The sequence below is a fragment of the Lipotes vexillifer genome, unplaced genomic scaffold (assembly GCF_000442215.2).
Source record: "Lipotes vexillifer unplaced genomic scaffold, Lipotes_vexillifer_v1.1 scaffold31, whole genome shotgun sequence".
Classification (NCBI taxonomy): domain Eukaryota; kingdom Metazoa; phylum Chordata; class Mammalia; order Artiodactyla; family Lipotidae; genus Lipotes; species Lipotes vexillifer.
The window spans coordinates 4,860,970-4,883,843 of record NW_006792454.1 but is presented as its reverse complement, the minus strand read 5'-3'; the positions used below and the strand labels follow the sequence as shown (position 1 = coordinate 4,883,843).

General features: G+C 35.4%; 1 protein-coding gene across 1 annotated transcript in view; it reads right to left on the bottom strand.

Moving 5' to 3' along the window:
- Window positions 1-22,874, bottom strand: part of CNTLN (centlein) — a 314,787-nt gene that overhangs the window by 206,789 nt on the left and 85,124 nt on the right. The window contains exons 4-5 of the mRNA XM_007465654.1: window positions 11,999-12,133; window positions 11,211-11,390 (exon numbers count right to left, since the gene is read on the bottom strand). Of these exons, the coding sequence (XP_007465716.1) occupies window positions 11,211-11,390; window positions 11,999-12,133 (315 nt within the window). The remainder of the gene's footprint in view (window positions 1-11,210; window positions 11,391-11,998; window positions 12,134-22,874) is intronic.

Below are 22,874 nucleotides of genomic sequence, written 5' to 3'. Positions count from 1 at the left end.
TTAACTTTTATGCTATAATAAAGCATTTAAAAGCCAATTCTAATAATTACAGTTTTCTGATTCTATTTATCACCTTGCTCAAACTTTTGTGTACTTTTGCCTTTTTGTTTCTGGTAGAAGAGCACCTTTCAACATTTCTTGTAAGGCAGGTCTAGTTTTAATGAACTCTGAGCTTTTATTTATCTGGGAAAATCTTTCTTTCTCCTTCATATATGAAGGATAACTTTGCTGGACAGAATATTCTTGGGTGATTGTTTTTAATCTTTCAGTATTTTGAGCTTGTCATTACAATCCCTCCAGGCCTGTAGGGTTTCAGAAATCTGCTGATAGCGTAATGGGGGTTCCTTTGTAGGTTACCATCTTTTTTTCCCTGGCTGAATTTCAAAATCTTCCATTGTCATTGACTTTTGACAACTTTAATATAATGTGTCTTGGACAAGGTTTTTGCATTGAGGCAGTTAGGGTGTTCTCTTAGCCTCATGGGCTTGTGTATCTAGTTCCTTCCCCACATTTGGGAAGTTCTCAGCTATTATAAATAAATTCTCTGCTCCCTTCTCCTCTGTTCTCCCTCTGGGGTACCCATTACCCTACTGCTGCCCTTCCTAAAAGAGCTGAATAACTATTGTAGAATTTCCTCAGTTTTTTATATCTCAATCCTCTTTCTTCTTCTACTGTATCATTCCAAGATTTCTATCTTTGAGCCCACTAATTCTCTTTTTTTAAACAAATTTATTTATATTTTATTTATTTATCTTTGGCTGTGTTGGGTCTTCGTTGCTACACGCATGCTTTCTCTAGTTGCTGCAAGTGGGAGCTACGCTTCATTGCAGTGCCCAGGCTTCTCGTTGCGGTGGCTTGTCTTGTTGAAGAGTAGAGGCTCTAGGCGCGCTGCCTTCAGTAGTTGCAGCATGCAGGCTCAGTAGCTGTGGCTCATGGGCTCTAGAGCATAGGCTCAGTAGTTGTGGCACATGGGCTTAGCTGCTCCAAGGCATGTGGGATCTTTCCAGACCAGGGCTCGAACCTGCATCCACTGCATTGGCAGGCAGATTCTTAACCACTGTGCCACCAGGGAAGTCCATCACTAATTCTCTCTTCACTATGGTCTGCTCTATATCCAATGCTTTCTAATGCATTCTTCATCTCATTTATTGAATTCTTAAGCTCCAGAATTGTGGTTTGGTTCTTTTCTTTTTATTTTATTTTATTTTTTTTTGGTGGTACGTGGGCCTCTCACTGTTGTGGCCTCTCCTGTTGTGGAGCACAGGCTCCAGACACGCAGGCTCAGCGGCCATGGCTCACGGGCCCAGCCGCTCCACGGCATGTGGGATCCTCCCAGACCGGAGCACGAACCCGTGTCCCCTGCATTGGCAGGTGGACTCAACCACTGCGCCACCAGGGAAGCCCCTTGGTTCTTTTCTTTTAGTTTCAACCTCTTTGGTAAATTATTCCTTCTGTTCATTAATTTTATTCCCGAGCTCAATGAACACCCTTTCTGAGTTTTCTTGTAGCTAGTTGAGTTTCTTCATGACAACTCTCTTGAATTCTCTATCAATCAGATTGCAATGTTCCATGAATTTAAGTTTAATTTATGTGGAATTGTCATTTTCTTTTTATGGTACAATGTTACTGTGGTTTTTCATGGTGCTTGATAAATTGTTCCTCTGCTGGTGCATGTGAAGTAGGGAACACCTTTCTGCTTGATTCTAGCAATTCAACAGGTTAGAAATTAGAGGACTTTCTTTTGATTTCCAGTAGGTAGTGATATAGCAGAAGTTTTGGGTTTCTCTTACCTGAGCTGCCTCTGATTCTATTTGAGAGTCTGCACTTTCCACGTTCCATCGCCTCTGTCAGAGGTGTGGCCCTGTGCCTTCATTATTGTCTCTTGTGTCTCTGGGGTCATTGGTACCTTGCGTCTGCCAGTGTCACAGTTGCTGCTGCCTGGGGCCCTTGGATGGTGGGCTCTTCCCTCATCTGGGATCCCAAGTTGAAGGTTCCACTATCATGGGGGAAAGGGAAGGGGGAGCCAGGGTCCTGCGGGTGCCTCTATGGTGTCCAGTGTTGTTAGTTTCCTGCAAGTGCCTCTGTGATGTCTAGTTTTATAAGCTCCACAGCTGCAGATGTGCATGTGAGGGGCTGGAGTAATGGGTGCCTTAGCAGCTGGAGGAACAGGGTACCAGGCCCCACTACCACTGCTGCCCGGTTACTTGTGGCTGTAGTAACCATGTGGCCGGGAGGCTTGAGTCATGTCCACCACCTCCCCTGCACTACCAGGTTCTCCGGGGTTGTGGGCTCAGCTGCCATGGCTGATGGACCAGGACTTCAAGCATGCCTCTGCTGTTCCCTTGGTTCGGCCTCCTCCATGTGTTCCAGTCCACCCACCTTTAGATGCACAGATGTGTAGAATTCTCCAGCAACCTGATATATTGGACAGAGGCTTCGTTGTTGTGTTTTGGATGTTTTAGTAGTTGTAAATTGAAGGGGAAAAACAAAGATAGCTTTTCATTCTGCCACGGTGCTGAATTGACTCCTCCTAGCATATAACTTGAAATGTACATTTTTCAACAAAAAAATTACAACATGCAAAGAAAAGGTGTCATTCATGCAAAGGAAAGAAAGCAAGCAATAGCAACTGCCCATGAGAGGATCCAGATACCAGCCTTCACAAAGACTTCAAAAGAGGCATTATAAGTTATATTTAAAAAGTAAAAGAAAACCATGTTTTAAAAAGTATCATATCTTTTTTAAAAAGTTAAAATGACAATATCTCATCTGATGGAAAATACCAATAAAGTAATATAAATTGTTTTGAAACATCCAAATGGAAATTCTGGTGCTAAAAAGCACAGTGACTAAAATGAAAACAAACAAACAAACAAAAAAACATCACTAGAAGAGCTCAACATTTAATATGAACTGACAGGAATAAGAACAAAAAACTTGAAGCTATATCAAGAAAAAAGAATAATCCAAATTAATAGCCTCAGAGGAATACTGGACACCACTAAATGCACCAATATAAGCATAAAGGGACTACCAGAATGAGAGGAAATAGAATAAGGACAGAAAAAAATACTCAAAGAAATAATGGTCAAAAACTACCAAACGGGCTTCCCTGGTGGTGCAGTGGTTGAGAGTCCGCCTGCCGATGCAGGGGACATGGGTTCGTTCCCTGGTCCAGGAGGGTCCCACATGTCGCAGAGCGGCTGGGCCCGTGAGCCATGTCCACCGAGCCTACGCATCCGGAGCCTGTGCTCTGCAACGGAAGAGGCCACAACAGTGAGAGGCCCACGTACCAAAAAAAAAAAAAAACCTACCAAACAATGATGAAAAACATTAATCTATAAATCCAAGAAGCTCAACAAACTCCAAGTACTATTTATAAACACAGAGATCCATGAAAAGACACATCATGGTAAAAATGCTGAAAGCCAAAGACACGGAGAAATTCTTAGAAAACAAAAGAGAAAACGACTCATCATTTCCAACAGACTTCAAAAAGATTAGCAACTGACTTTTCTTCAGAAATAATGGAGGATAGAGACAATGAGATAACATATTCAAAATGCTCAAAGTAAAACACTGCCAAAACAGAATACTATATCCAGGAAAGCTAGCATTTATAAATGAATGCAATGAATGACACCGGCAAAATGGAGAGTATGCAGCTCCAAGCACTCTTGCAGAAACATGGAGGAAAAATAGCAGAAACTGTTAGAACCAATGTTTCAAAAACTCTAGAAAGCATTCAAAATTTTACAGTAACAAAGAAAATGCTGAACCAAGAAAAAAGCAACTTAAAAACTGGATAACAGATTTGTGAAGTTTTTATTTGCCCTTCCCCACCTTATTCTCAGCACACTAGCCATCTTAAAGCCAGGAATCTTAAAACAGTATAATTCATATAGTGGCAGTAGCCAATGTTCCCAGTAAGGAATTCTTCCTGGTTTGAGAGAGAGCAGAACAAACTTTCCTAGCAAATTACTGTATGTGTCTGTTCTAATTTGCCTAGGGGTGACCTGAAGAAATAATGCAAAGTGATTATCTCAGACCTGACTGGGAACACAGACTGGAAAGAAAAGTGGAGAATATGGCTCAAAAATGCCATAAAGTAAACTAATAAACCACAGATTCCTAGGGCAAAAGATGACTGGTTGAGATATTCAATACAATGCCTAAGTCACGGGACTAAACTCTGTGGGAACTTCTTTGGGAAAATAAGACATTCAAAAATACTGATACATGTGGGAATATTCTGAAATCCAAACATATGCTCAAAGAAAGATGCATATTCACAAAACTCCAGAGCTACCCTATGCTTTCACTTTGGGATAACCCCTGAGCTTAGTGTAAGTCTGGAAAAGTATTAAAGGAATGTCCCATTGGAGAGCCAATCTACAAAGACTGGGGGAGACATTTGTTCTGTATCGCTGTGTGTTTTTTTCTTTGTTTTGTTTTGGTTTTGTTTGTTTGTTTGTTTTAGCTCCTGTCAACCAAGGAAAACTTCTGTCACAACAGGAACAGACAAAAGCTAAAGGACAGAGACTTCAATGACTCAATAGAACAAGGACTAGAGACTGTGCAAAAGTAAATTGGAAGATAAAAAGACTATAATACCCTTCAGAAACTGAAGAAGCAGCAAAGTCTTGGGAAGGGGTAAAATCTGATTTCCATAGTTATAACATTATAAATTTGCTATCACAAATACCCAATTTTCAACAACAACAGAAAAGTCACAAGGCATACAAAGAAACAGGAAAGTATGGCCTATTCAAAGGAACACAAAAATTAACAGAAACTATCCCTGAGAAACCTCAGATATCAGATTTAGAAGGCAAAACTTTAAAACAACTATCTTAAATATACCCAAAGAGCTGAAGAAAAATATGTAAAAAGCACTAAAGCAAATCATAAAAACAATGTATAAACCAAAAGAATATCAATAAAGAGCTTGAGATTATAAAAATGAATCAAATTCTGGAGGTAAAAAGTATAATAACAAAAATGAATAATTCACCAGAGGGTTCAACAACAGACGTGAGTAGGCAGAAGAAAGAATCAGCAAACTAGAAGACAGAACAAGTGAAATTACTGAATCTGAGCAGCAGAAAAAAAAGAATGAATAAAAGTGAATAGAGCCTATGAGAACAGTGGGACACCATTAAGCAGACCAATATATACATTAAGGGGTTCCAGAAAGAGAAGAGACAGAAAAAGGGGTAGAAACAACATTGAAGAAATAAGAGCCAAAGAAGTCCCAATTTTGATGAAAGGTATGTATCTATAAAGCCAAAGACCAAAACAAACTCCAAGTAAGATTAACAGAAAGAGACATACACTAAGATAAGCTAAAATCAAACTTATAAAATTCATCCAAAAACAAAGAGAGAATCTTGAAAGTAACAAAAGAGAGTGACTTGTCACACACAAGGAATTGTTAATGAGATTAACAGCTGATTTCTCATCCGAAATCATGCAAGCCAGAAGGCAATGGGATGATACATTTAAAGTGTTGAAAGAAAAAAAAGTCAACATTGAATTCTATACCCAGCAAAAGTGTCCTTCAAAAATTTTACATTCACATATAAAAGCTGAGGGAGTTCATTATTAAATCTAATGTACAAGAAATGCTAATGGAATTCCTTCAGATAGAATGTAAGAATATATAATGATAACTCAAAGCCATATGAAGAAATAAAGGCTCCAGTAAAGGTAAATACATAGTCAAATATAAAATCTAATACTGTTTTATATTTGGTTTTCACCCTACTTCTTTGGGAAGAAGAAGTAAATCATACATAATTTCAGAGACAAACATAAAAAATTATAAATCTATATGATAGGGAACACATTTTATAAAGATGTCACTTGTGACAACAATAACTTGAAATAGAAGGAAAAAGCAATATAGCAGAACAGTTTTGTATGCTACTGAAGATTTGGTATCAACTGAAATTATATTGTTATAAGTTTACAATGTTAAATGTAATCTTCAAGGTAATGACAAAGAAAATATCAATAAAATATACACCCCAAAATGAGAAGGGAATCAAAATGTGCCATTACAAATAATCAACTTAACACAAAAGAAGACAGTTATACAGGAAATGAGGGACAAAATTATCTATAAGACGTACAGCACATAAGTAATAAATTGGCAGAAGTTAGTCTTTACTCACTAGTAAGTACTTTAAATGTACATGGATTAAACTCTCCAATCAAAAGGCAGACACAGAATGGATTAAGAAAACATTATACAACTATATGTTTTTAAAAGAGACTATCATATCCAAAGACACAAAAAGATTGAAAATCAAAGGATGAGAAAAGATATTCCATGAAAATAATAAACAAAAGAGAGTTAGGATGGACATAAGAATACTGGACAAAATAAACTAAGGCAAAAACTGTTATAAGAGACAAAAGAGGACATAATATATTGATCAATGAGTCAATTCATCAAGGTGCAACCACTATAAACATATATGCACAAAAAAACAGAGCCTTAAAATATATAAAGTATAGAATTGAAGGAAGAAATAGAGTTTTACAATAATAGCTGGAGAATATAGGCCACTTTAAATAATGATAGAACATCTATATAGATGGTCACTAAGGATACAAAGAGCCTGAAAAACACTATGAACCAAGTATACCTAACAGATGTATATGGAACACTCTACCTCAAAACAGCACAATATACATATTTCTTAAGTACACACAGAACATTTACCATATCAGACCATATGCCAAGCAATAAAAAAGCTCATAATAAACTTTAAAAACTTAAACTCATACAAAATATCTTTTCCAACCACAGTGGAATGGAGCTAGAACTCAGTAACAGAAGGAAAACTGAAAAATTCAAAATATATGGAAATTAAACAATACACACTTAAACAGTCAATAGATCAAAGAAGAAATCACAAGAGAATCAGAAAATATCCAGAGACAAATGAAAGCAAAAACATAACATGCTAGGACTTCCGTGGTGGCGCAGTGGTTAAGAATCTGCCTGCCAATGAGGGGACACGGGTTCAAGCCCTGGTCCAGGAAGATCCTATATGCCATGGAGCAACTACGCCCGTGTACCACAACTACTGAGCCTGCGCTCTAGAGCCCACAAGCCACAACTACTGAGCCTGTATGCTACAACTACTAAAGCCTGCATGCCTACAGCACATGCTCTGCAACAAGAGAAGCCACTGCAATGAGAAGACCGCGCACCACAACAAAGAGTATCCCCCACTCGCCTCAACTAGAGAAAGCCTGCATGTAGTAATGAAGACCCAACGCAGCCAAAAATAATTTTTTTTTTTTTTTTGCGGTACGCGGGCCTCTCACTGTTGTGGCCTCTCCCATTGCGAAGCACAGGCTCCAGACATGCAGGCTCAGTGGCCATGGCTCACGGACCCAGCCGCTCCGCGGCATGTGGGATCTTCCTGGACCGGGGCATGAACACGTGTCCCCTGTATCGGCAGGTGGACTCTCAACCACTGCACCACCAGAGAACCCCTAAATAAATGTTTTTGAAAAAAACACATAACATGCCAAAACTTACAGGATGTAGCAAAGGCAATGCTCAGAGGGACACGTATAGCTGTAAATGCCTACACTAAAAAAGGTGACAGGGATTCAATACAATCTCTACCAAAATCATCTCAGCTTGCTTTTTTTTTTTGAAAGAAATGGAAAAGCTGATTCTAAAATTCATATAGAAATACAAGACACACAGAATAGCCAACCTTGAAAAAGGAAGAATAAATTTGGAGGACACACAAATCCCAACTGCAAAACTTACTATAAGTCTACAATAATCAATGTAGTGTGGCATATGCATGAGGATAAATGTATAGACCAAAGGAACAGAATTGAGGTCCAGGAATAAACCTTTATATTTACAGTCAACTGATTTTCGATAAACATGGCACGATAAATTCAGTGGGGGAAGAATAGTCTTTTTTAACAAACGGAGCTGGGACAACTAAATACATGTGCAAAAGAATGAAGCTGGATTCCTATCAAACATCATATTCAAAAATTAACTCAAAATGGATCAAGACCTAAAGGTAAGAAATAAAACTCTTAGAAGAAAACATAAGTGTCCGACTTCATGATCTTTGATTAGGCAATGGTTTCTAAAGATGCATATCTGAGATGCATCTGAGAATGCCCCAAAGCATGGCCAACAAAAGAAAAAGGAGATAAATTAATTATCAAAATTTTAAACTTTTGTGTTCAAATACTACCATTAAGGATGTAAAAAACAACTCAGAAAACTAAAGAAAATAGTTTCAAATTATATCAATAAAAAGAGACTTGTATCCAGAATATATGCAAAAGAAATGATTTCACATTTCTTCAAAGACATGCAAATGGCCAATTACATATAAAAAGATGACCAGAATTATTAGCCATCAGGGAAAAGCAAATCAAAACCACAATGAGATGCCATTCACATCCACAAAGATGGCTCCAATCAAAAAGATAGACAATAACAAGTGCTGACGAGGACAAAGAGAAATCAGAACCCTCAGTAACTCCTGTTTGGAATGTAAAATAGTACAGCTGCTTTTGAAAACAGTCTGACAGTTCCTCAGAAGCTTAAAAACAGAATTATCACATGACCTAGTAATCTCTCTTTGGTATGTACCTATGAGAAATAAAAATGTGTGATGTATACATAAAATATTGTACACACATATTTGTAGCAGTATTATTCATAACACAAATGTCCTTCTACTTGAGATAAATGAATAAAATGTAGGATATTTATATAATAGAATATTATTAAACTATAAAAAGAATGAAGTACTGATACATGTTACAACATGGATAAACCCTGAAAACATTATTCTAAGTGGAAGAAGTCAGTCACAAAAGATCATATACTATAATTTCATTAATGTGAAATGTTTAGAGCAGATAAATCTATATATAGAGAAAGGCCATAAGTGGTTATCTCGGGCTGCAGAGCTAAGGATAAATCAGGAGTGACTGTTAAAGGTTACAGGGCTTCTTTTGGGGATGATGAAAATGTTCTCAAAGTAATTTTGATAATAGTTGCACAACTCTGCATAAACTAAACTATTGGCCTGTACACTTTAAATGGATTAAATGTATGGTATGTGAATTATATACCAAAAGGAAAGAAAGAGACAGTTTTCTTACTGACAATGTAATTATATAACTTAGAAAAATCTAGAAAATGTACACATTTTTTGAACTAAAACATTTGGGGAAAATTGTTGAAAAGAAGCACAAGATAATTCAGTAATATTGCTGTCTTCTAGAAATAATTAATTAAAAATATAATTTAAAATATTATTCAGCAAAAAAAATATATTTAGCATAAAACAATATTTTAACATTAATATTAATAGCTAGGAATAAATCTAATAAAAATGAACAGTACCGTTTTAAGAAACTTACAAAACCGCACGCCACATTCTTAAATAGCAGGATTATAATTCTTCCAAAATTAATTAATAAATTAGATGATGTTCCAACCTGCTTTCTAACAGAATGTTTCAGTAAAACTAATGAAATGATCCTTAAATATTATTAGATAGTGAAGAGGCACATATAGGGCTCATGACTTACAAAAAGAAGAATAAAAAAGTAGATCACCCTACAAAATAATGAGTAAAATTCTAAAACTACAATACCTAAAACCATGAAAATAACAGGAAGTCCAGAAACAAACCCAAACATACTCATGGAAACTTAGAGATGTGAGAGAGACTGAATCAGAAATCAATAAACTACTGAATAAATGGTGTGGAAGACCACACCCAAAAATGAATTCTAAATAGATTAAAAATTTTAGGGTAGGGAATACTTAAGAATATAAGATTTCTTAAACAAAAACATTAGAGAAGAAAATAATAAAAATGACTCTATAAAAATTCACAAATTTTTGAATGTTTAATTCACCTTATTCAAGACTCACTGAACAGAAGGTATGTGTGATATATATATATTTTTAAAAGTATTGCTATCTAGAATAAAGAATGCTTACAAATTAATAAGAAAAGGTAAGCACTCTAATAGAAAAAAAAGTCAGAACTGAAAATCACAGTAAATCATAGAATGGACTATTTGAATGGCAAATAAGGAAATGAAACCATCATCAAAAAATCATGTAGCTATGATTAACACAAGGAAGTACCACTTACACTTATGACACTACCAAACTGCTTAAAGGTGGTAGGGAAGCAGAAACTGATATAAAAATAAGAAAACAAATGTGCCAGAATTCACTTCTCTCAATGGCTCAGTCATTCCCTGATTGTGCACTAACAGAATTACTGTATGTATTTCCTTAAATATCTGCAATGAATAGATTCACACACTCAGAAAGACAAATTCTTAAATAATCAGGCACACATTCATACACTCACACACACGTATAGACACACATATCCATTCTTATTATATTTTAATAGCTATATATATATATGTGGGTGTGTGTGTGTATACTTATGTTATATATTCTTCTTAAGCATGTATACATAGAGGAACTATCATATTTACTAGCACTAAAATTTGTCTGAGGCCTTTTCAACAAAATCTATGTTAAAAGAGAAACCTGAAATTCAGTTGGAAAAAATGAACAAAAACATTCTCAAGACCAAGAGAAAGCTACAAGAAAATAATTATTTTGAAAAAGCACGGATCAAAAAGGATATAAGAATATTATAAAGATTGATTGTACCTTTTTTCTTCTATAAAAATAAAATTTTACGATGAATAAGGCCCTCTCAAGCCAAAGAAACACATATAAAACACATGTGAGTATTTTTTAACTGTTTTGTGCTTTTTTTACATAGTTTTTAAAGGACCTGGAAAATACAGTATTAAAACTGTATTGCAATGAATCCTAGCTATATTTATAAATTTAATCCCTAACTGCAAAAAGCCAAAATTCATAATTCTAAATATGTTTTTTCAAAACATGTTTTATTTCAAAATGCAACAGCCTTTATTTTTTAATGATTACATTTTAGATAAGTATTTGAAGTCAGTTTCCTGCTTTGCAACATCAATTTTTAAAAAGCTGTGGGTCTTAACTGAAGGAATATAAATTAATGCTAGTCCCCACTGGTGGATATGAATATATAACTTGTTATTTAAAGAAAATAACATGTAATAAACTTCCTATAAGAAGTTAGATCCAAAATAACAGCACAAATTCCATTCTCATTGCATACCTTTATTTTTGCATCAGTGCTATACTTTTCTTTTCTCCAATGTGCTTCCTGCTTCCTCAGTTTCTCCAGGTCATTTAGCAGGTCAGCGCAGTGGGTACTTAATTTCTCATTTTCCTCCTTTAGATTTTTTATAACCAGTCTGTTTTGCTCTTCCTTATTCTGTACACACTCCTTAGTGTCCTGTAGAACAGTACCACAGGGGCCGATAAACAAAACAGAATGAAACAAACCAAAAAACAGGTGAGAACTAATCAGCAAATATAAAGTGTACAATTTTACCCCCACAACAGCTTCTATATTTGATGGCCAAGGTCACCTGTATACTTTTATTGGTCTCTTTTCATGCAGGTGGATGGGTCATATTTTTTCACTGGATGACAGCTTTGATGAGTACACATTTGCAAAGAGCCCATTAATTGATCAAGCTGCCTTTGATGCTGTCCCCAGCTATTTTTGAGACCCACACAGACATATCCTCCCAGACCTGGGTTTTATCAATTAATAATACCAGTCCCATCAGAATCTAATTACAAGAAGCCACATATTCACACTCCTACTTTCTTAGCTCCATTTCCATCATTAACTATTTATCTTAAAGTTATAAAGCTTAGAGTCTTAGCTTTAAAGCATCTTTCTCAGAATTTCTGCATGTGAGAAAACTGTATGGTACAGCAGGGCCTAAGGCAATTTTTCCTCCAAGCTCGTCACTTTCTGTGCCACAAAGGCTGACAAAGCTTTAAGTAGGACTTCAAAGAAAGTACTGTAAAACTGTGTACAAGTCAACACACCTTAACTTCTTGACTTTTATCTTTAAATTTCTTCTGCAAGTCACTGAATTCTTTCCTTAAGAAAGCATTTTCTTCATCTACTGTAATCTTCCGTTTTACAAGGTCATTTATTTCCTGTTTTAGTGCTGATTCTCTCTATGGAAAAAAGCAAAATTATTGATGAGCTGGTATTTCTAAGAAAAGATAATTTTATGTAAAGTTTTACATTTTGACGATAATATTAGAATTAACTACCTTTCATAATAACATCCATTATCATAATACTCATATCCTATGACATGCCCAGAGATTTACAAGTAAAATGTGTAAATCTGATACTGACTTACTAGTTTAAGATGAAGAACCCAAAAAAACTGGATACCAAATATTAAGCCACATACAGAAAGCAAACTTTTTGGATTTCTGTGTGTAATAGGAAAAAACCGAAATTTTACAAAACATTCTAATTAAAGAAAATGCTTATGTAGCTAAAATAAGAATTATCCTCTATTTTACTATCATTTGGAAGAAAACATTTTTTAGAGAAACAAATACAGTTTTGTGAAAGCATAAGCAATGTTAAAGAATGAAAAATGGAAAGTCTGCCTTGATACAAAAAGTATCTTGCTCTGTAGAAAGAATATTCAGAATATTAAAACTGCCATAATTTTTAACTGAATATTCTTCTCACCTACCAGAGTAAATGATATCTAATTGGAGGATGTATCCATGACTCAATTCTTAGTTTCCCTCTTCTCAAATCTTTACAGCTTTTCCCTCAGGAAATTTACCTACTCTCTTGGCTTCTGATCTCATCTCTGTCTGAAAGACTACCCAATCCATAATCTAGCCCTGAGCCTTTCCCAATCACCAATCCCACATTTCTAGTTTTCTCTAAAATACCTCCATCTGAATTATCTGCTGCCACCTCGAACCAACATGCTAAAACAGACATCCATGTCCTGATATTAACTCTTTACTAAACTTACTCAACTTTTGTCAACCCACTCATTTTTTCAACCAATATTTGAAACTAGTAGCTCTTAAATTTTTTTGCAGTGTTTAATTTAGAATTTCTATTTTATTTAAACATTATTAAATTCATACTTAATATATGCTTTGTTATATTTTACCTTTATTATATATAGTAAGAACTAAATTATTTTTTTTAATTTTTATTGGAGTACAGTTGATTTATAATGTTGTATAAGTTTCTGCTGCACAGTAAAGTGAATCAGTTATACACATACATATATCCACTCTTTTTTGTATTCTTTTTCCATATATGCCATTATAGAGTATTAAGTACAGCTCCCTGTGCTATACAGCAAATCCTTATCAGTTATCTATTTTATATATAGTAGTATATATATAAAACTTTTATTTCATCTCTGTGTATACTGGCTCATGAAGTAAAATGTATTTTTTTCAGTGTGGGGATCACATTAATAAAACATTGCTCTTGATTATTTATATTAAGAGGTGGCATTACTAGTTCATAGGCTATATGCACTTCAAGAGTTCTCATCGCTCCACATGTGCACCAACATGATGCTCAAGCTTGGTAAGTTTTTACAAATGAGATATAAATGGTACCTCATATTAGTTTTAATTTTTATTTCCATTTTAATTATTAGGGCATATCAAAATATGTTTGACATCAATCAAACAGCATAAAAACAGATGCATAAACATGGCCCATCCACAATTCATAACCTATTTTTCCTTTCTCATCTAAGTCTCAGTCTCCTTCAATATTCAATTTCTACCTCCTCAATGAAGCTTTCCCCAGCTATCACAGTAATTTCTGCTATTTCTAAATTTCTGTATTGCCTACATTATTCATTTGACACACAACAAATTACCTAGTCTTACTGATTATCTATGTATACATACTATCTCCCAAACTAGATTATAGTAAATGTTTATGAATGAGACTGACACTGAATGATAAATGCAATCATATGAACACTAAGACTGAAATACCTACAGGCCTATCCTTTCAAAGGAGAACTGACAAAAATTGAGCATCCCCACCTATTCTGGAGACTATCAGGAAGGTGCGACACTAGATCAAATGATTTAAGGTTCAAAAGGGTTTGCCCAATAATGTGAACTAAACTTAAGTTGACAATATAAATGACACCAATAGCAAGCCCTTTCATGAAAATTATTTAATATATTAAAATGTTGGCATTTGAGTGAATTTAGTAATCCACAGGACAAATATAGACTTAATTTCTAAACAAAAACACAAAATACAGTGGGAACTTAGTTAACCAAAACTATCAAAATTTGATAATTAGTTTAATAACTGGTATTATATATTATAATCATTAAAGTAATAAGTTAGACAAAGATGTACTCGCAATGGAAGAGGACTGATAAACTCTCAAAGATCTGTTAAATTTTGTATAACTCAAAACATTTTCCTGATAAAATATACCCTCAATGATCTAGTTTCTATAATGAAAGCACAGGTATACATAGTTACAATTCATTTATTTTGTTTTCTTTTTTATTGAGGTATAGTTGATTTATAATAAATTATATAAGTTTCAGGTGTATAACATGATTCACAATTTTTAAAGGTTATACTCCATTTATAGTTATTATTCAAAATGGCTATATTCCCTGTGCTGTACAATATATCCTTTTAGCTTATTTACATTATACATAGTAGTTTGTACCTCTTAATCCCCTACACCTATCTTGTCCCTTCCCCCTTTCCCCTCCCCACTGGTAACCACTAGTTTGTTCTCTCTGTGTGAGTCTGTTTCTTTTTTGTTATAGGCACTAGTTTGTTTTATTGTTCAGATTCCACATATAAGTGATATCATATATTATTTGTCTTTCTCTTACTTCACTAAGCATAATACCCTCTAAGTCCTAAATTTAGCTTCATGAAACCTTTTCTAACAAACTTTTCTGGATACAGTAGAGTACATTCTTAATGGTCTGCCTTGAGTTAATATTAAAATAGCAAATAGAACTCAGAGGAACCATAAAGCATAAAGAGTGACGAGAGGAAGTATGTCTGAAACAAATAATTTATCATGGATAAGCCATGAAATGAATAATTCAAATCATGGTCAAAAGAAGTCTATAGAATAAGAAGAAAATGATCATGAATATGAAGCATTTTCGAAAAAAAGTGGGGTGTGGCAGCAGTGGCACAGAAGACCTAAAACTGTAGGAGGCAATACTTGAGCATAGTTAATATATTATTTATATGACCTACTTTCAAATGCACATAAAAATTTTAATTAAAAAACAGAGAAGTAATGAAACCACAACAACTAAAACAATGGTAAATGGAGAAAGGGGAAGGGGTGAGAAATTAAATGTAAATGAGAACCAAAACTTATCTATGAGCTTCCTAGAAGGTAAGGAAAAAGAGAAATATAATGTTTAAAAAAATCATCTAATTGAATACAATACACTCGGTTATTAGCAGAGTCATGTTATCTAATATAATACTTGAAAGAGAAATGTATTACAAGATTTACTTTATAACTAACAGCAACAAAGGTAAAGTGTAGTCTTACCAAAAGAAGATATATGGGGCTTCCCTGGTGGCGCAGTGGTAGAGAGTCCACCTGCCAATGCAGGGGACACGGGTTCGTGCCCCAGTCCGGGAAGATCCCACATGCCGCGGAGCAGCTAGGCCCGTGAGTCATGGCCACTGGGCCTGCATGTCCGGAGCCTGTGCTCCGCAATGGGAGAGGCCACAACAGTGAGAGGCCCTCATACCGCAAAAACAAAAACAAAAACAAAAAACAAAAGAAGATATATGGCAATTTTTACACTATTATCAATAAAATATGTTATATTATTAGATTGTTCTATGAAAGATTTCCTGCAACTAGCTAAAAAAAAATGTGTGTGTGTGTGACTTTCTAGTAGTTTGACTAGAAACATAGTTAAGATTTAAATAAACTAAAGGAATCATCATTCTTAACTGTTACTCTATTCCACAGACTACAAGTTTGGAAAAGTAATGGCTATTGAACATTATTCAGTGGAAAAACAAAAACATAATGGAGGGACTTCTGGCTTCCAATCCAGGATGTAGGAACTTGGAAGTTGTCTCTCCTTTTCACACAACATGAAAAACGATGAGCAAACTGAAAATCAACACCTCTTCCTAGAGTCATCAGAGAACTGAGGTCATAGGGCAAAGTGCTGTTCCCAAAACTAGAGAGACAGGCAGATACAGAGAACAACAATTTAGCAGAGCAAAAACCCAGAAGAAAGGAAACTCCATGGAAACCAGTAACAGGGTAGGAAAATCAAATGTGCAATTAACAAATTACTGGAGGATCAATGTGGACATGTTTGAGAGTTAAAATGTCTGGGAGGGCCCAGGCTAGAGGAGTTCCCATAATTTCATGAATTCTACACACAGGAGCACAATCAGATTGTCACCGTGAAGATCAAAGAAAAGTCCCTTCCTGCTTTCTGTGGGGGGAGAGGGAACACAGACATTTAAAAATATGCCCTAGCGGGGAGGAGTCAAGATGGCAGAATAGGAGGGCGTGAAATTCGTTGCTCCTCCAAGTACATCTCTACAAATGGAACAAGTCTCATAGAGTACTGCTGAACATTAGCAGAAGACTTCGGAACCTAAAAGGACAAGAAAAATCCCCTCACAACTGGGTAAGATGAAAGAAAGAAAAAAAAAAGAAAAGAGGAATCAAAAATGGGACTAGCACCCCTGGCGGGAAGCTGAAGGTGAGAAGAGGTCCCTGCAACTCAGAAATTCTAACTCCCTCATGGTGGGGAAATCAGCTGGGAAAGAAAAGGACCTTCGGGGGAATCAAAGGAGAACACAGCCATTGGTCAGTGGAAGGCAGGACAAAGTAAGAACTGCACACATGGTCTACACCACAGCTCTGGGCATTCAAGCCTGAGTCATGAGTCATCTATTGCAAACAAGGTCTGGGTGCTGGAAAATGGGGTTTGGAGTGAGGACCCAGGGAGGGGACAGCTGTTGGCTACAAAAAGACAGCCTGAATGGACAGGAGTAAGGAGCTCTACAGCCACAAAAGTTTGTGGGAAAAGTTCCAGACACCATAGAAGCAAGGCGTCACTCTTGAGTGGTGTGCAAGGGGTGGGGCCACCATTACAACACCTTTGCAGCCGGCTTCTGCCTCCCCGGGCACCTAAACAATTGATGCAACTAAATAACCAAGAGATCACTGAATAAATCAAAGAGAAAATCAGAAAATAACAAGAAACAAATGACAACAAAAACATGACAATCCAAGACTTATGGGATGGAGCAAAAGCAGTTCTAGGATGGAAGTTTATAGCAATACAATCTTACCTCAAGAAACAAGAAAAATCTCAAATAAACAACCTAACCTTACATCTAGAGCAACTAGAGAAAGAAGAACAAACAAAACCCAAAGTTAGTAGAATGAAAGAAATCATAAATACCATAGCAGAAATAAATGAAATAGAAAGGAAGAAAACAATAGCAAAAATCAATAAAACTAAAAGCTGGTTCTCTGAGAAAGTAAACAAAATTGATAAACCTTTAGCCAGATTCAACAAGAAAAAAGGGAGCAGACTCAAATCAATAAAATTAGAAATGAAAAAGGAGAAGTTACAGCTGACACCGCAGAAATACAAAGGATCATAAGAGACTACTACAAGCAACTATATGCCAATAGAACAGACAACATGGAAAAAATGGACAAATTCTTAGAAAAGGACAACCTCCCAGGACTGAGCCAGGAAGAAATAAAAAACATAAACTGACAAATCACAAGTAATGAAATTGAAACTGTGATTAAAAATCTTCCAACGAACAGAACTCCAGAACCAGAAGGCTTCACAGGCGAATTCTATCAAACATTTAGGGAAGAGCTAACACCTATTCTTCCCAAACTCTTGCAAAAATTGTAGAGGGTAGAACACTCCCAAACTCATTCTACAAGGCCACCATCACCCTGATAGCAAAACCAGACAAAGATATCACAAAAAAGATAACTATAGGCCAATATTGCTGATGAACATAGACACAAAAATCCTCAACAAAATACTAGCAAAATGAATGCAACAACACATAAAAAGGATCAAACACCATGATCAAGTGGGGTTTATCCCAGGGATGCAAGGATTCTTCAATATACACAAATCAATGTGATACACCATATTAACAAACTGAAGAACAAAAACCATATGATCATCTCAATAGACGTTGAAAAGGCATCTGACAAAATTCAACACACATTTATGATAAAAATAACTCTCCAGAAAGTGGGCATAGAGGGAACCTACCTCAACATAATAAAGGTCATATACGACAAACCCACACCCAACATTATTCTCAAAGGTGAAAAACTGAAAACATTTCCTCTAAGATCAGGAACAAGACAAGGGTGCCCACTCTCACCACTATTTATTCAACATAGTTTTGGAAGTCCTAGCCATGGCAATGAGAGAAGAAGAAGAAATAAAAGAAATTCAAATTGGAAAAGAAGAAGTAAAACTGTCACAATTTACAGATGATATGATACTATATATAGAAAATCCTAAAGATGCCACCAGAAAACTACTAGAGCTAATCAGTGAATTTAGTAAAGTCACAGGATACAAAATTAATACACAGAAATCTTTTGCATTCCTATACACTAACAACAAAAGATCAGAAAGAGAAATTAAGGAAACAATCCCATTTACCATTGCAACAAAAAGAATAAAATACCTAGGAATAAACCTACCTAGGGAGACAAAAGACCTGCATGCAGAAAACTGTAAGACACTGATGAAAGAAATTAAAGATGAAACAAACACATGGAGAGATATACCATATTCCTGGATTGGAAGAATCAATATTGTGAAAATGACTATACTACCCAAAGCAATCTACAGATTCAATGCAATCCCCATCAAACTACCAATGGCATTTTTCACAGAAAAAGAACAAAAAATTTTACAATTTTTATGGAAACACAAAGAGCCAAATCAATCTTGAAAAAGAAAAACAGAGCTGGAGTAATCAGGTTCCCTGACTTCAGACTATACACAAAGCTACAGTAATCAAGAAAACATGGTACTGGCACAAAAACAGAAATATAGATCAATGGAACAGGATAGAAAGCCCAGAGATAAACCCACACACCTATGGTCAACTAATCTATGACAAAGGAGGCAAGGATACACAATGGAGAAAAGACAGTCTCTTCAATAAGTGGTGCTGTGAAAACTGGACAGCTACATGTAAAAGAATGAAATTAGAACACTTCCTAACACCCTACAAAAAAAAAAAACTCAAAATGGATTAAAGACCTAAAGATAAGACTGGACACTATAAAACTCTCAGAGGAAAACAAAGGCAGAACACTCTGTGATATAAATCATAGCAAGATCTTTTTTGACCCACCTCCTACATTAATGGAAATAAAAACAAAAGTAAACAAATGGGACCTAATGAAACTTAAAAGCTTTTGCACAGCAAAGGAAACCATAAACAAGATGAAAAGACAACCCTCAGAATGGGAGAAAATATTTGCAAAGGAAGCAACTGACAAAGGATTAATCTTCAAACTATACATGCAGCTCGTGGAACTCAATATCAAAAAAAGAAAAAACCCAATCAAAAAAATGGGTGGAAGACCTAAATAGACATTTCTCCAAAGAAGACATACAGATGGCCAACAGACACATGAAAAGATGCTCAACATCCCTAATTATTAGAGAAATGCATATCAAAACTACAATGAGGTATCACCTCACACCAGTCAGAATGGCCATTGTCAAAAAATCTACAAACAGTAAATGCTGGAGAGGATGTGGAGAAAAGGGAACCTTCATGCACTCTTAGTAGAAATGTAAACTGATACAGCCACTATGGAGAACAGTATGGAGGTTCCTCAAAAAAGTAAAACTACAACTACCATACGACCCAGCAATCCCATTACTGGGCATATACCCTGAGAAAATCATAATTCAAAAAGACACATGCACCTCAATGTTCATTACAGCACTGTTTACAAAAGCCAGGACATGGAAGCAACCTAAATATCTATCAACAGAGGAGTGGGTAAAGAAGATGTGGTACATATATATACAATGGAATATTACTCAGCCATAAAAAGGAACAAAACTGGGTCATTTGCAGAGACATGGTTGGACCTAGAGAGTGTCATAGAGTGAAGAAAGTCATTAAGAGGAAAACAAATATCGTACATTAAGACATACATGTGGAATCTAGAAAAATGTCACAGATTATCTTATTTGCAAAGTAGAAAGAGAGACAGAGACATAGAGAACAAATGTATGGATACCAAGGGGGAAAGGGTGGGGGATTTGGGAGATTTGGATTGACATATATACACAATTGATACTATGTATAGAATAGATAACTAATGAGAACATACTGTATCGCACAGGGAACTCTACTATATGCACTGTGGTAACCTAAATGGGAAGGAAATCCAAAAAAGAGGGGATATATGTATAAGTACAGCTGATTTATTCTGCTGTACAGTAGAAACTAACACAACATTGTAAAGCAACTATACTCCAATAAAAACTAATTTAAAAATAAAATAAAATAAAATTTCCCCTAAGTATATATTTCTTAACAAGGCCTCTCCTCAAGAGAAATTATTTTACCCAAGCCTGCTGGGATTTTAAGAGACTAACCAACCCCCAGGATGTAAAAACCCAACTCCAAAACCCTCTAGCCTTCCAATCTTTCCTAAGAGAGAAAAAACTGAGAAGCACTTGTGAAGGTCAGAGCCTAGGGGCACAAGCTCACTAAAAGACTGAGACCTAAACATAAGACTATGGAATACTTCCCCTCCCCAGACACCTCACAATAGGTTTCATCAATAGGGCTTCGGTATAATAAAAAGGTAATACAACTGAGAACTTTGTGTTTCAGATGATATTTAAGAAGTCTCTCAAGAAAACAAAATAGATAAACCATTAGCCAGACTCATCAAGAAAAAAAGGGAGAAGACTCAAATCAATAGAATTAGAAATGAAAAAGGAGAAGTAACAACTGACACTGCAGAAGTGCAAAGGATCATGAGGGATTACTACAAGCAACTCTATGCCAATAAAATAGACAACCTGGAAGAAATGGAAAAATTCTTAGAAATGCACAACCTGCCAAGAATGAATCAGGAAGAAATAGAAAATATGAACAGACCAATCACAAGCACTGAAATTTAAACTGTGATTTAAAATCTTCCAACAAACAAAAGCCCAGGACCAGATGGCTTCACAGGCAAATTCTATCAAACATTTAGAGAAGAGCTAACACCTATCCTTCTCAAACTCTTCCAAAATATAGCAGAGGGAGGAACATTCCCAAATTCATTCTACGAGGCCACCATCACCTTGATACCAAAACCAGACAAGGATGTCACAAAGAAAGAAAACTACAGGCCAAAATCACTGATGAACATAGATGCAAAAATCCTCAACAAAATACTAGCAAACAGAATCCAAAAGCACATTAAAAGGATCATACACCATGATCAAGTGGGGTTTATCCCAGGAACGCGAGCATACTTCAATATCCTCCTATAATCTCTACCTATTAAAACCATTTGAATACCTTAAGACCTCTCCACAGAACTTAATCTCTCCTTCCTTTGAATCTTTATAGCATTCTGCTTGTGATTCTCTCATGGCACTTAAAATACATTGGTTTTATTCAATTTAAGTCACACATTTAAAAATATTCAAAGAACATCTATTATAAATCAGGCAATATGGTAAATATTAGATGTTGGGTATACAAGGGTCCCCACCCTCACAGAACCTTAATCTAATGTAGCAGAATATGGTTACGTGCACCTCACTTTTATCCCCACCCTACTGCTCATAGAGACTTAGAAATCATTAAAGGCAAGAAATTTAACTCTGAATTTTCCACAGTACCATCACAAGATAATGTCTACATTTAATACAGCAATTTGTTGAATTAAACTGAAAATACACCCTGTAGAAAGTGACAACCATTATTGCACAAAAGTATACATGGTTTAGGCTAAGAAATTAAAGGCCCTAGAAAACAAATTAGGTGCCTAAAAAACAAATAATTTCTCTCATGGGCATTTAATATTTTATGAGCTAAACAATTCTACTCAAAAAGTAAATAGTGAAATAATATCTACCCAAAGAAAAGGAAGTAGAAAAAGAATTTAGCAAAGACAAAGGAAAAATATATTGTCATTTAAGAAAGTCAACATTTTTTTTAATGTTATGCTATTACTATCTAGACCTGGTAAACTAAGCATTCCCTAAAGCACTGCAAACTTAATGCCAAAAGATATCAAAAAGAGTGCCAAAATCCATTCTCCCCCACAGAACAGACCTGTGACTGAGGAAGAGATTGCTCAGCCTGGATCTACATTTTCCCAAATCCCCTGAATCTTGCGGTGGCCATGACTGGTTTTTCTCAATGAAACGCTGGTACAAATGATGTTTGCCACTTCCAAGTCTTAACATTGTATCTATTAGGCAGCTTAGACTAGCCTAATTAATATACAAGGCATATGGCAATATTTATCTATATTAAAATTCACTTGGATATTGTTTGATATTCGAGTGGCAAATACAACTGTTTTTTCCCAAAATAAACTAAAAAGTTATTTTTAAAATTTTATCACTATAGCACCAATTATGACATTTTCATATGGAAAATACAATGCTGGAAAAGGTATAAATTTCAAATTTATATGTCATATAGGAACCTATATTCAATTTTAGAACAAGTTTATATGGATGTAGAGAATGAACAAATTATTTAATCTTTTATCTACACTAACTTCCATTTTTAGTCCTTTAATAAAACAACTTAATAACAATAACCAACCTTAGATGAAAGTTCTCATGATTGTTTAATTGGCTAGGAAGGAAAATAGAGTAA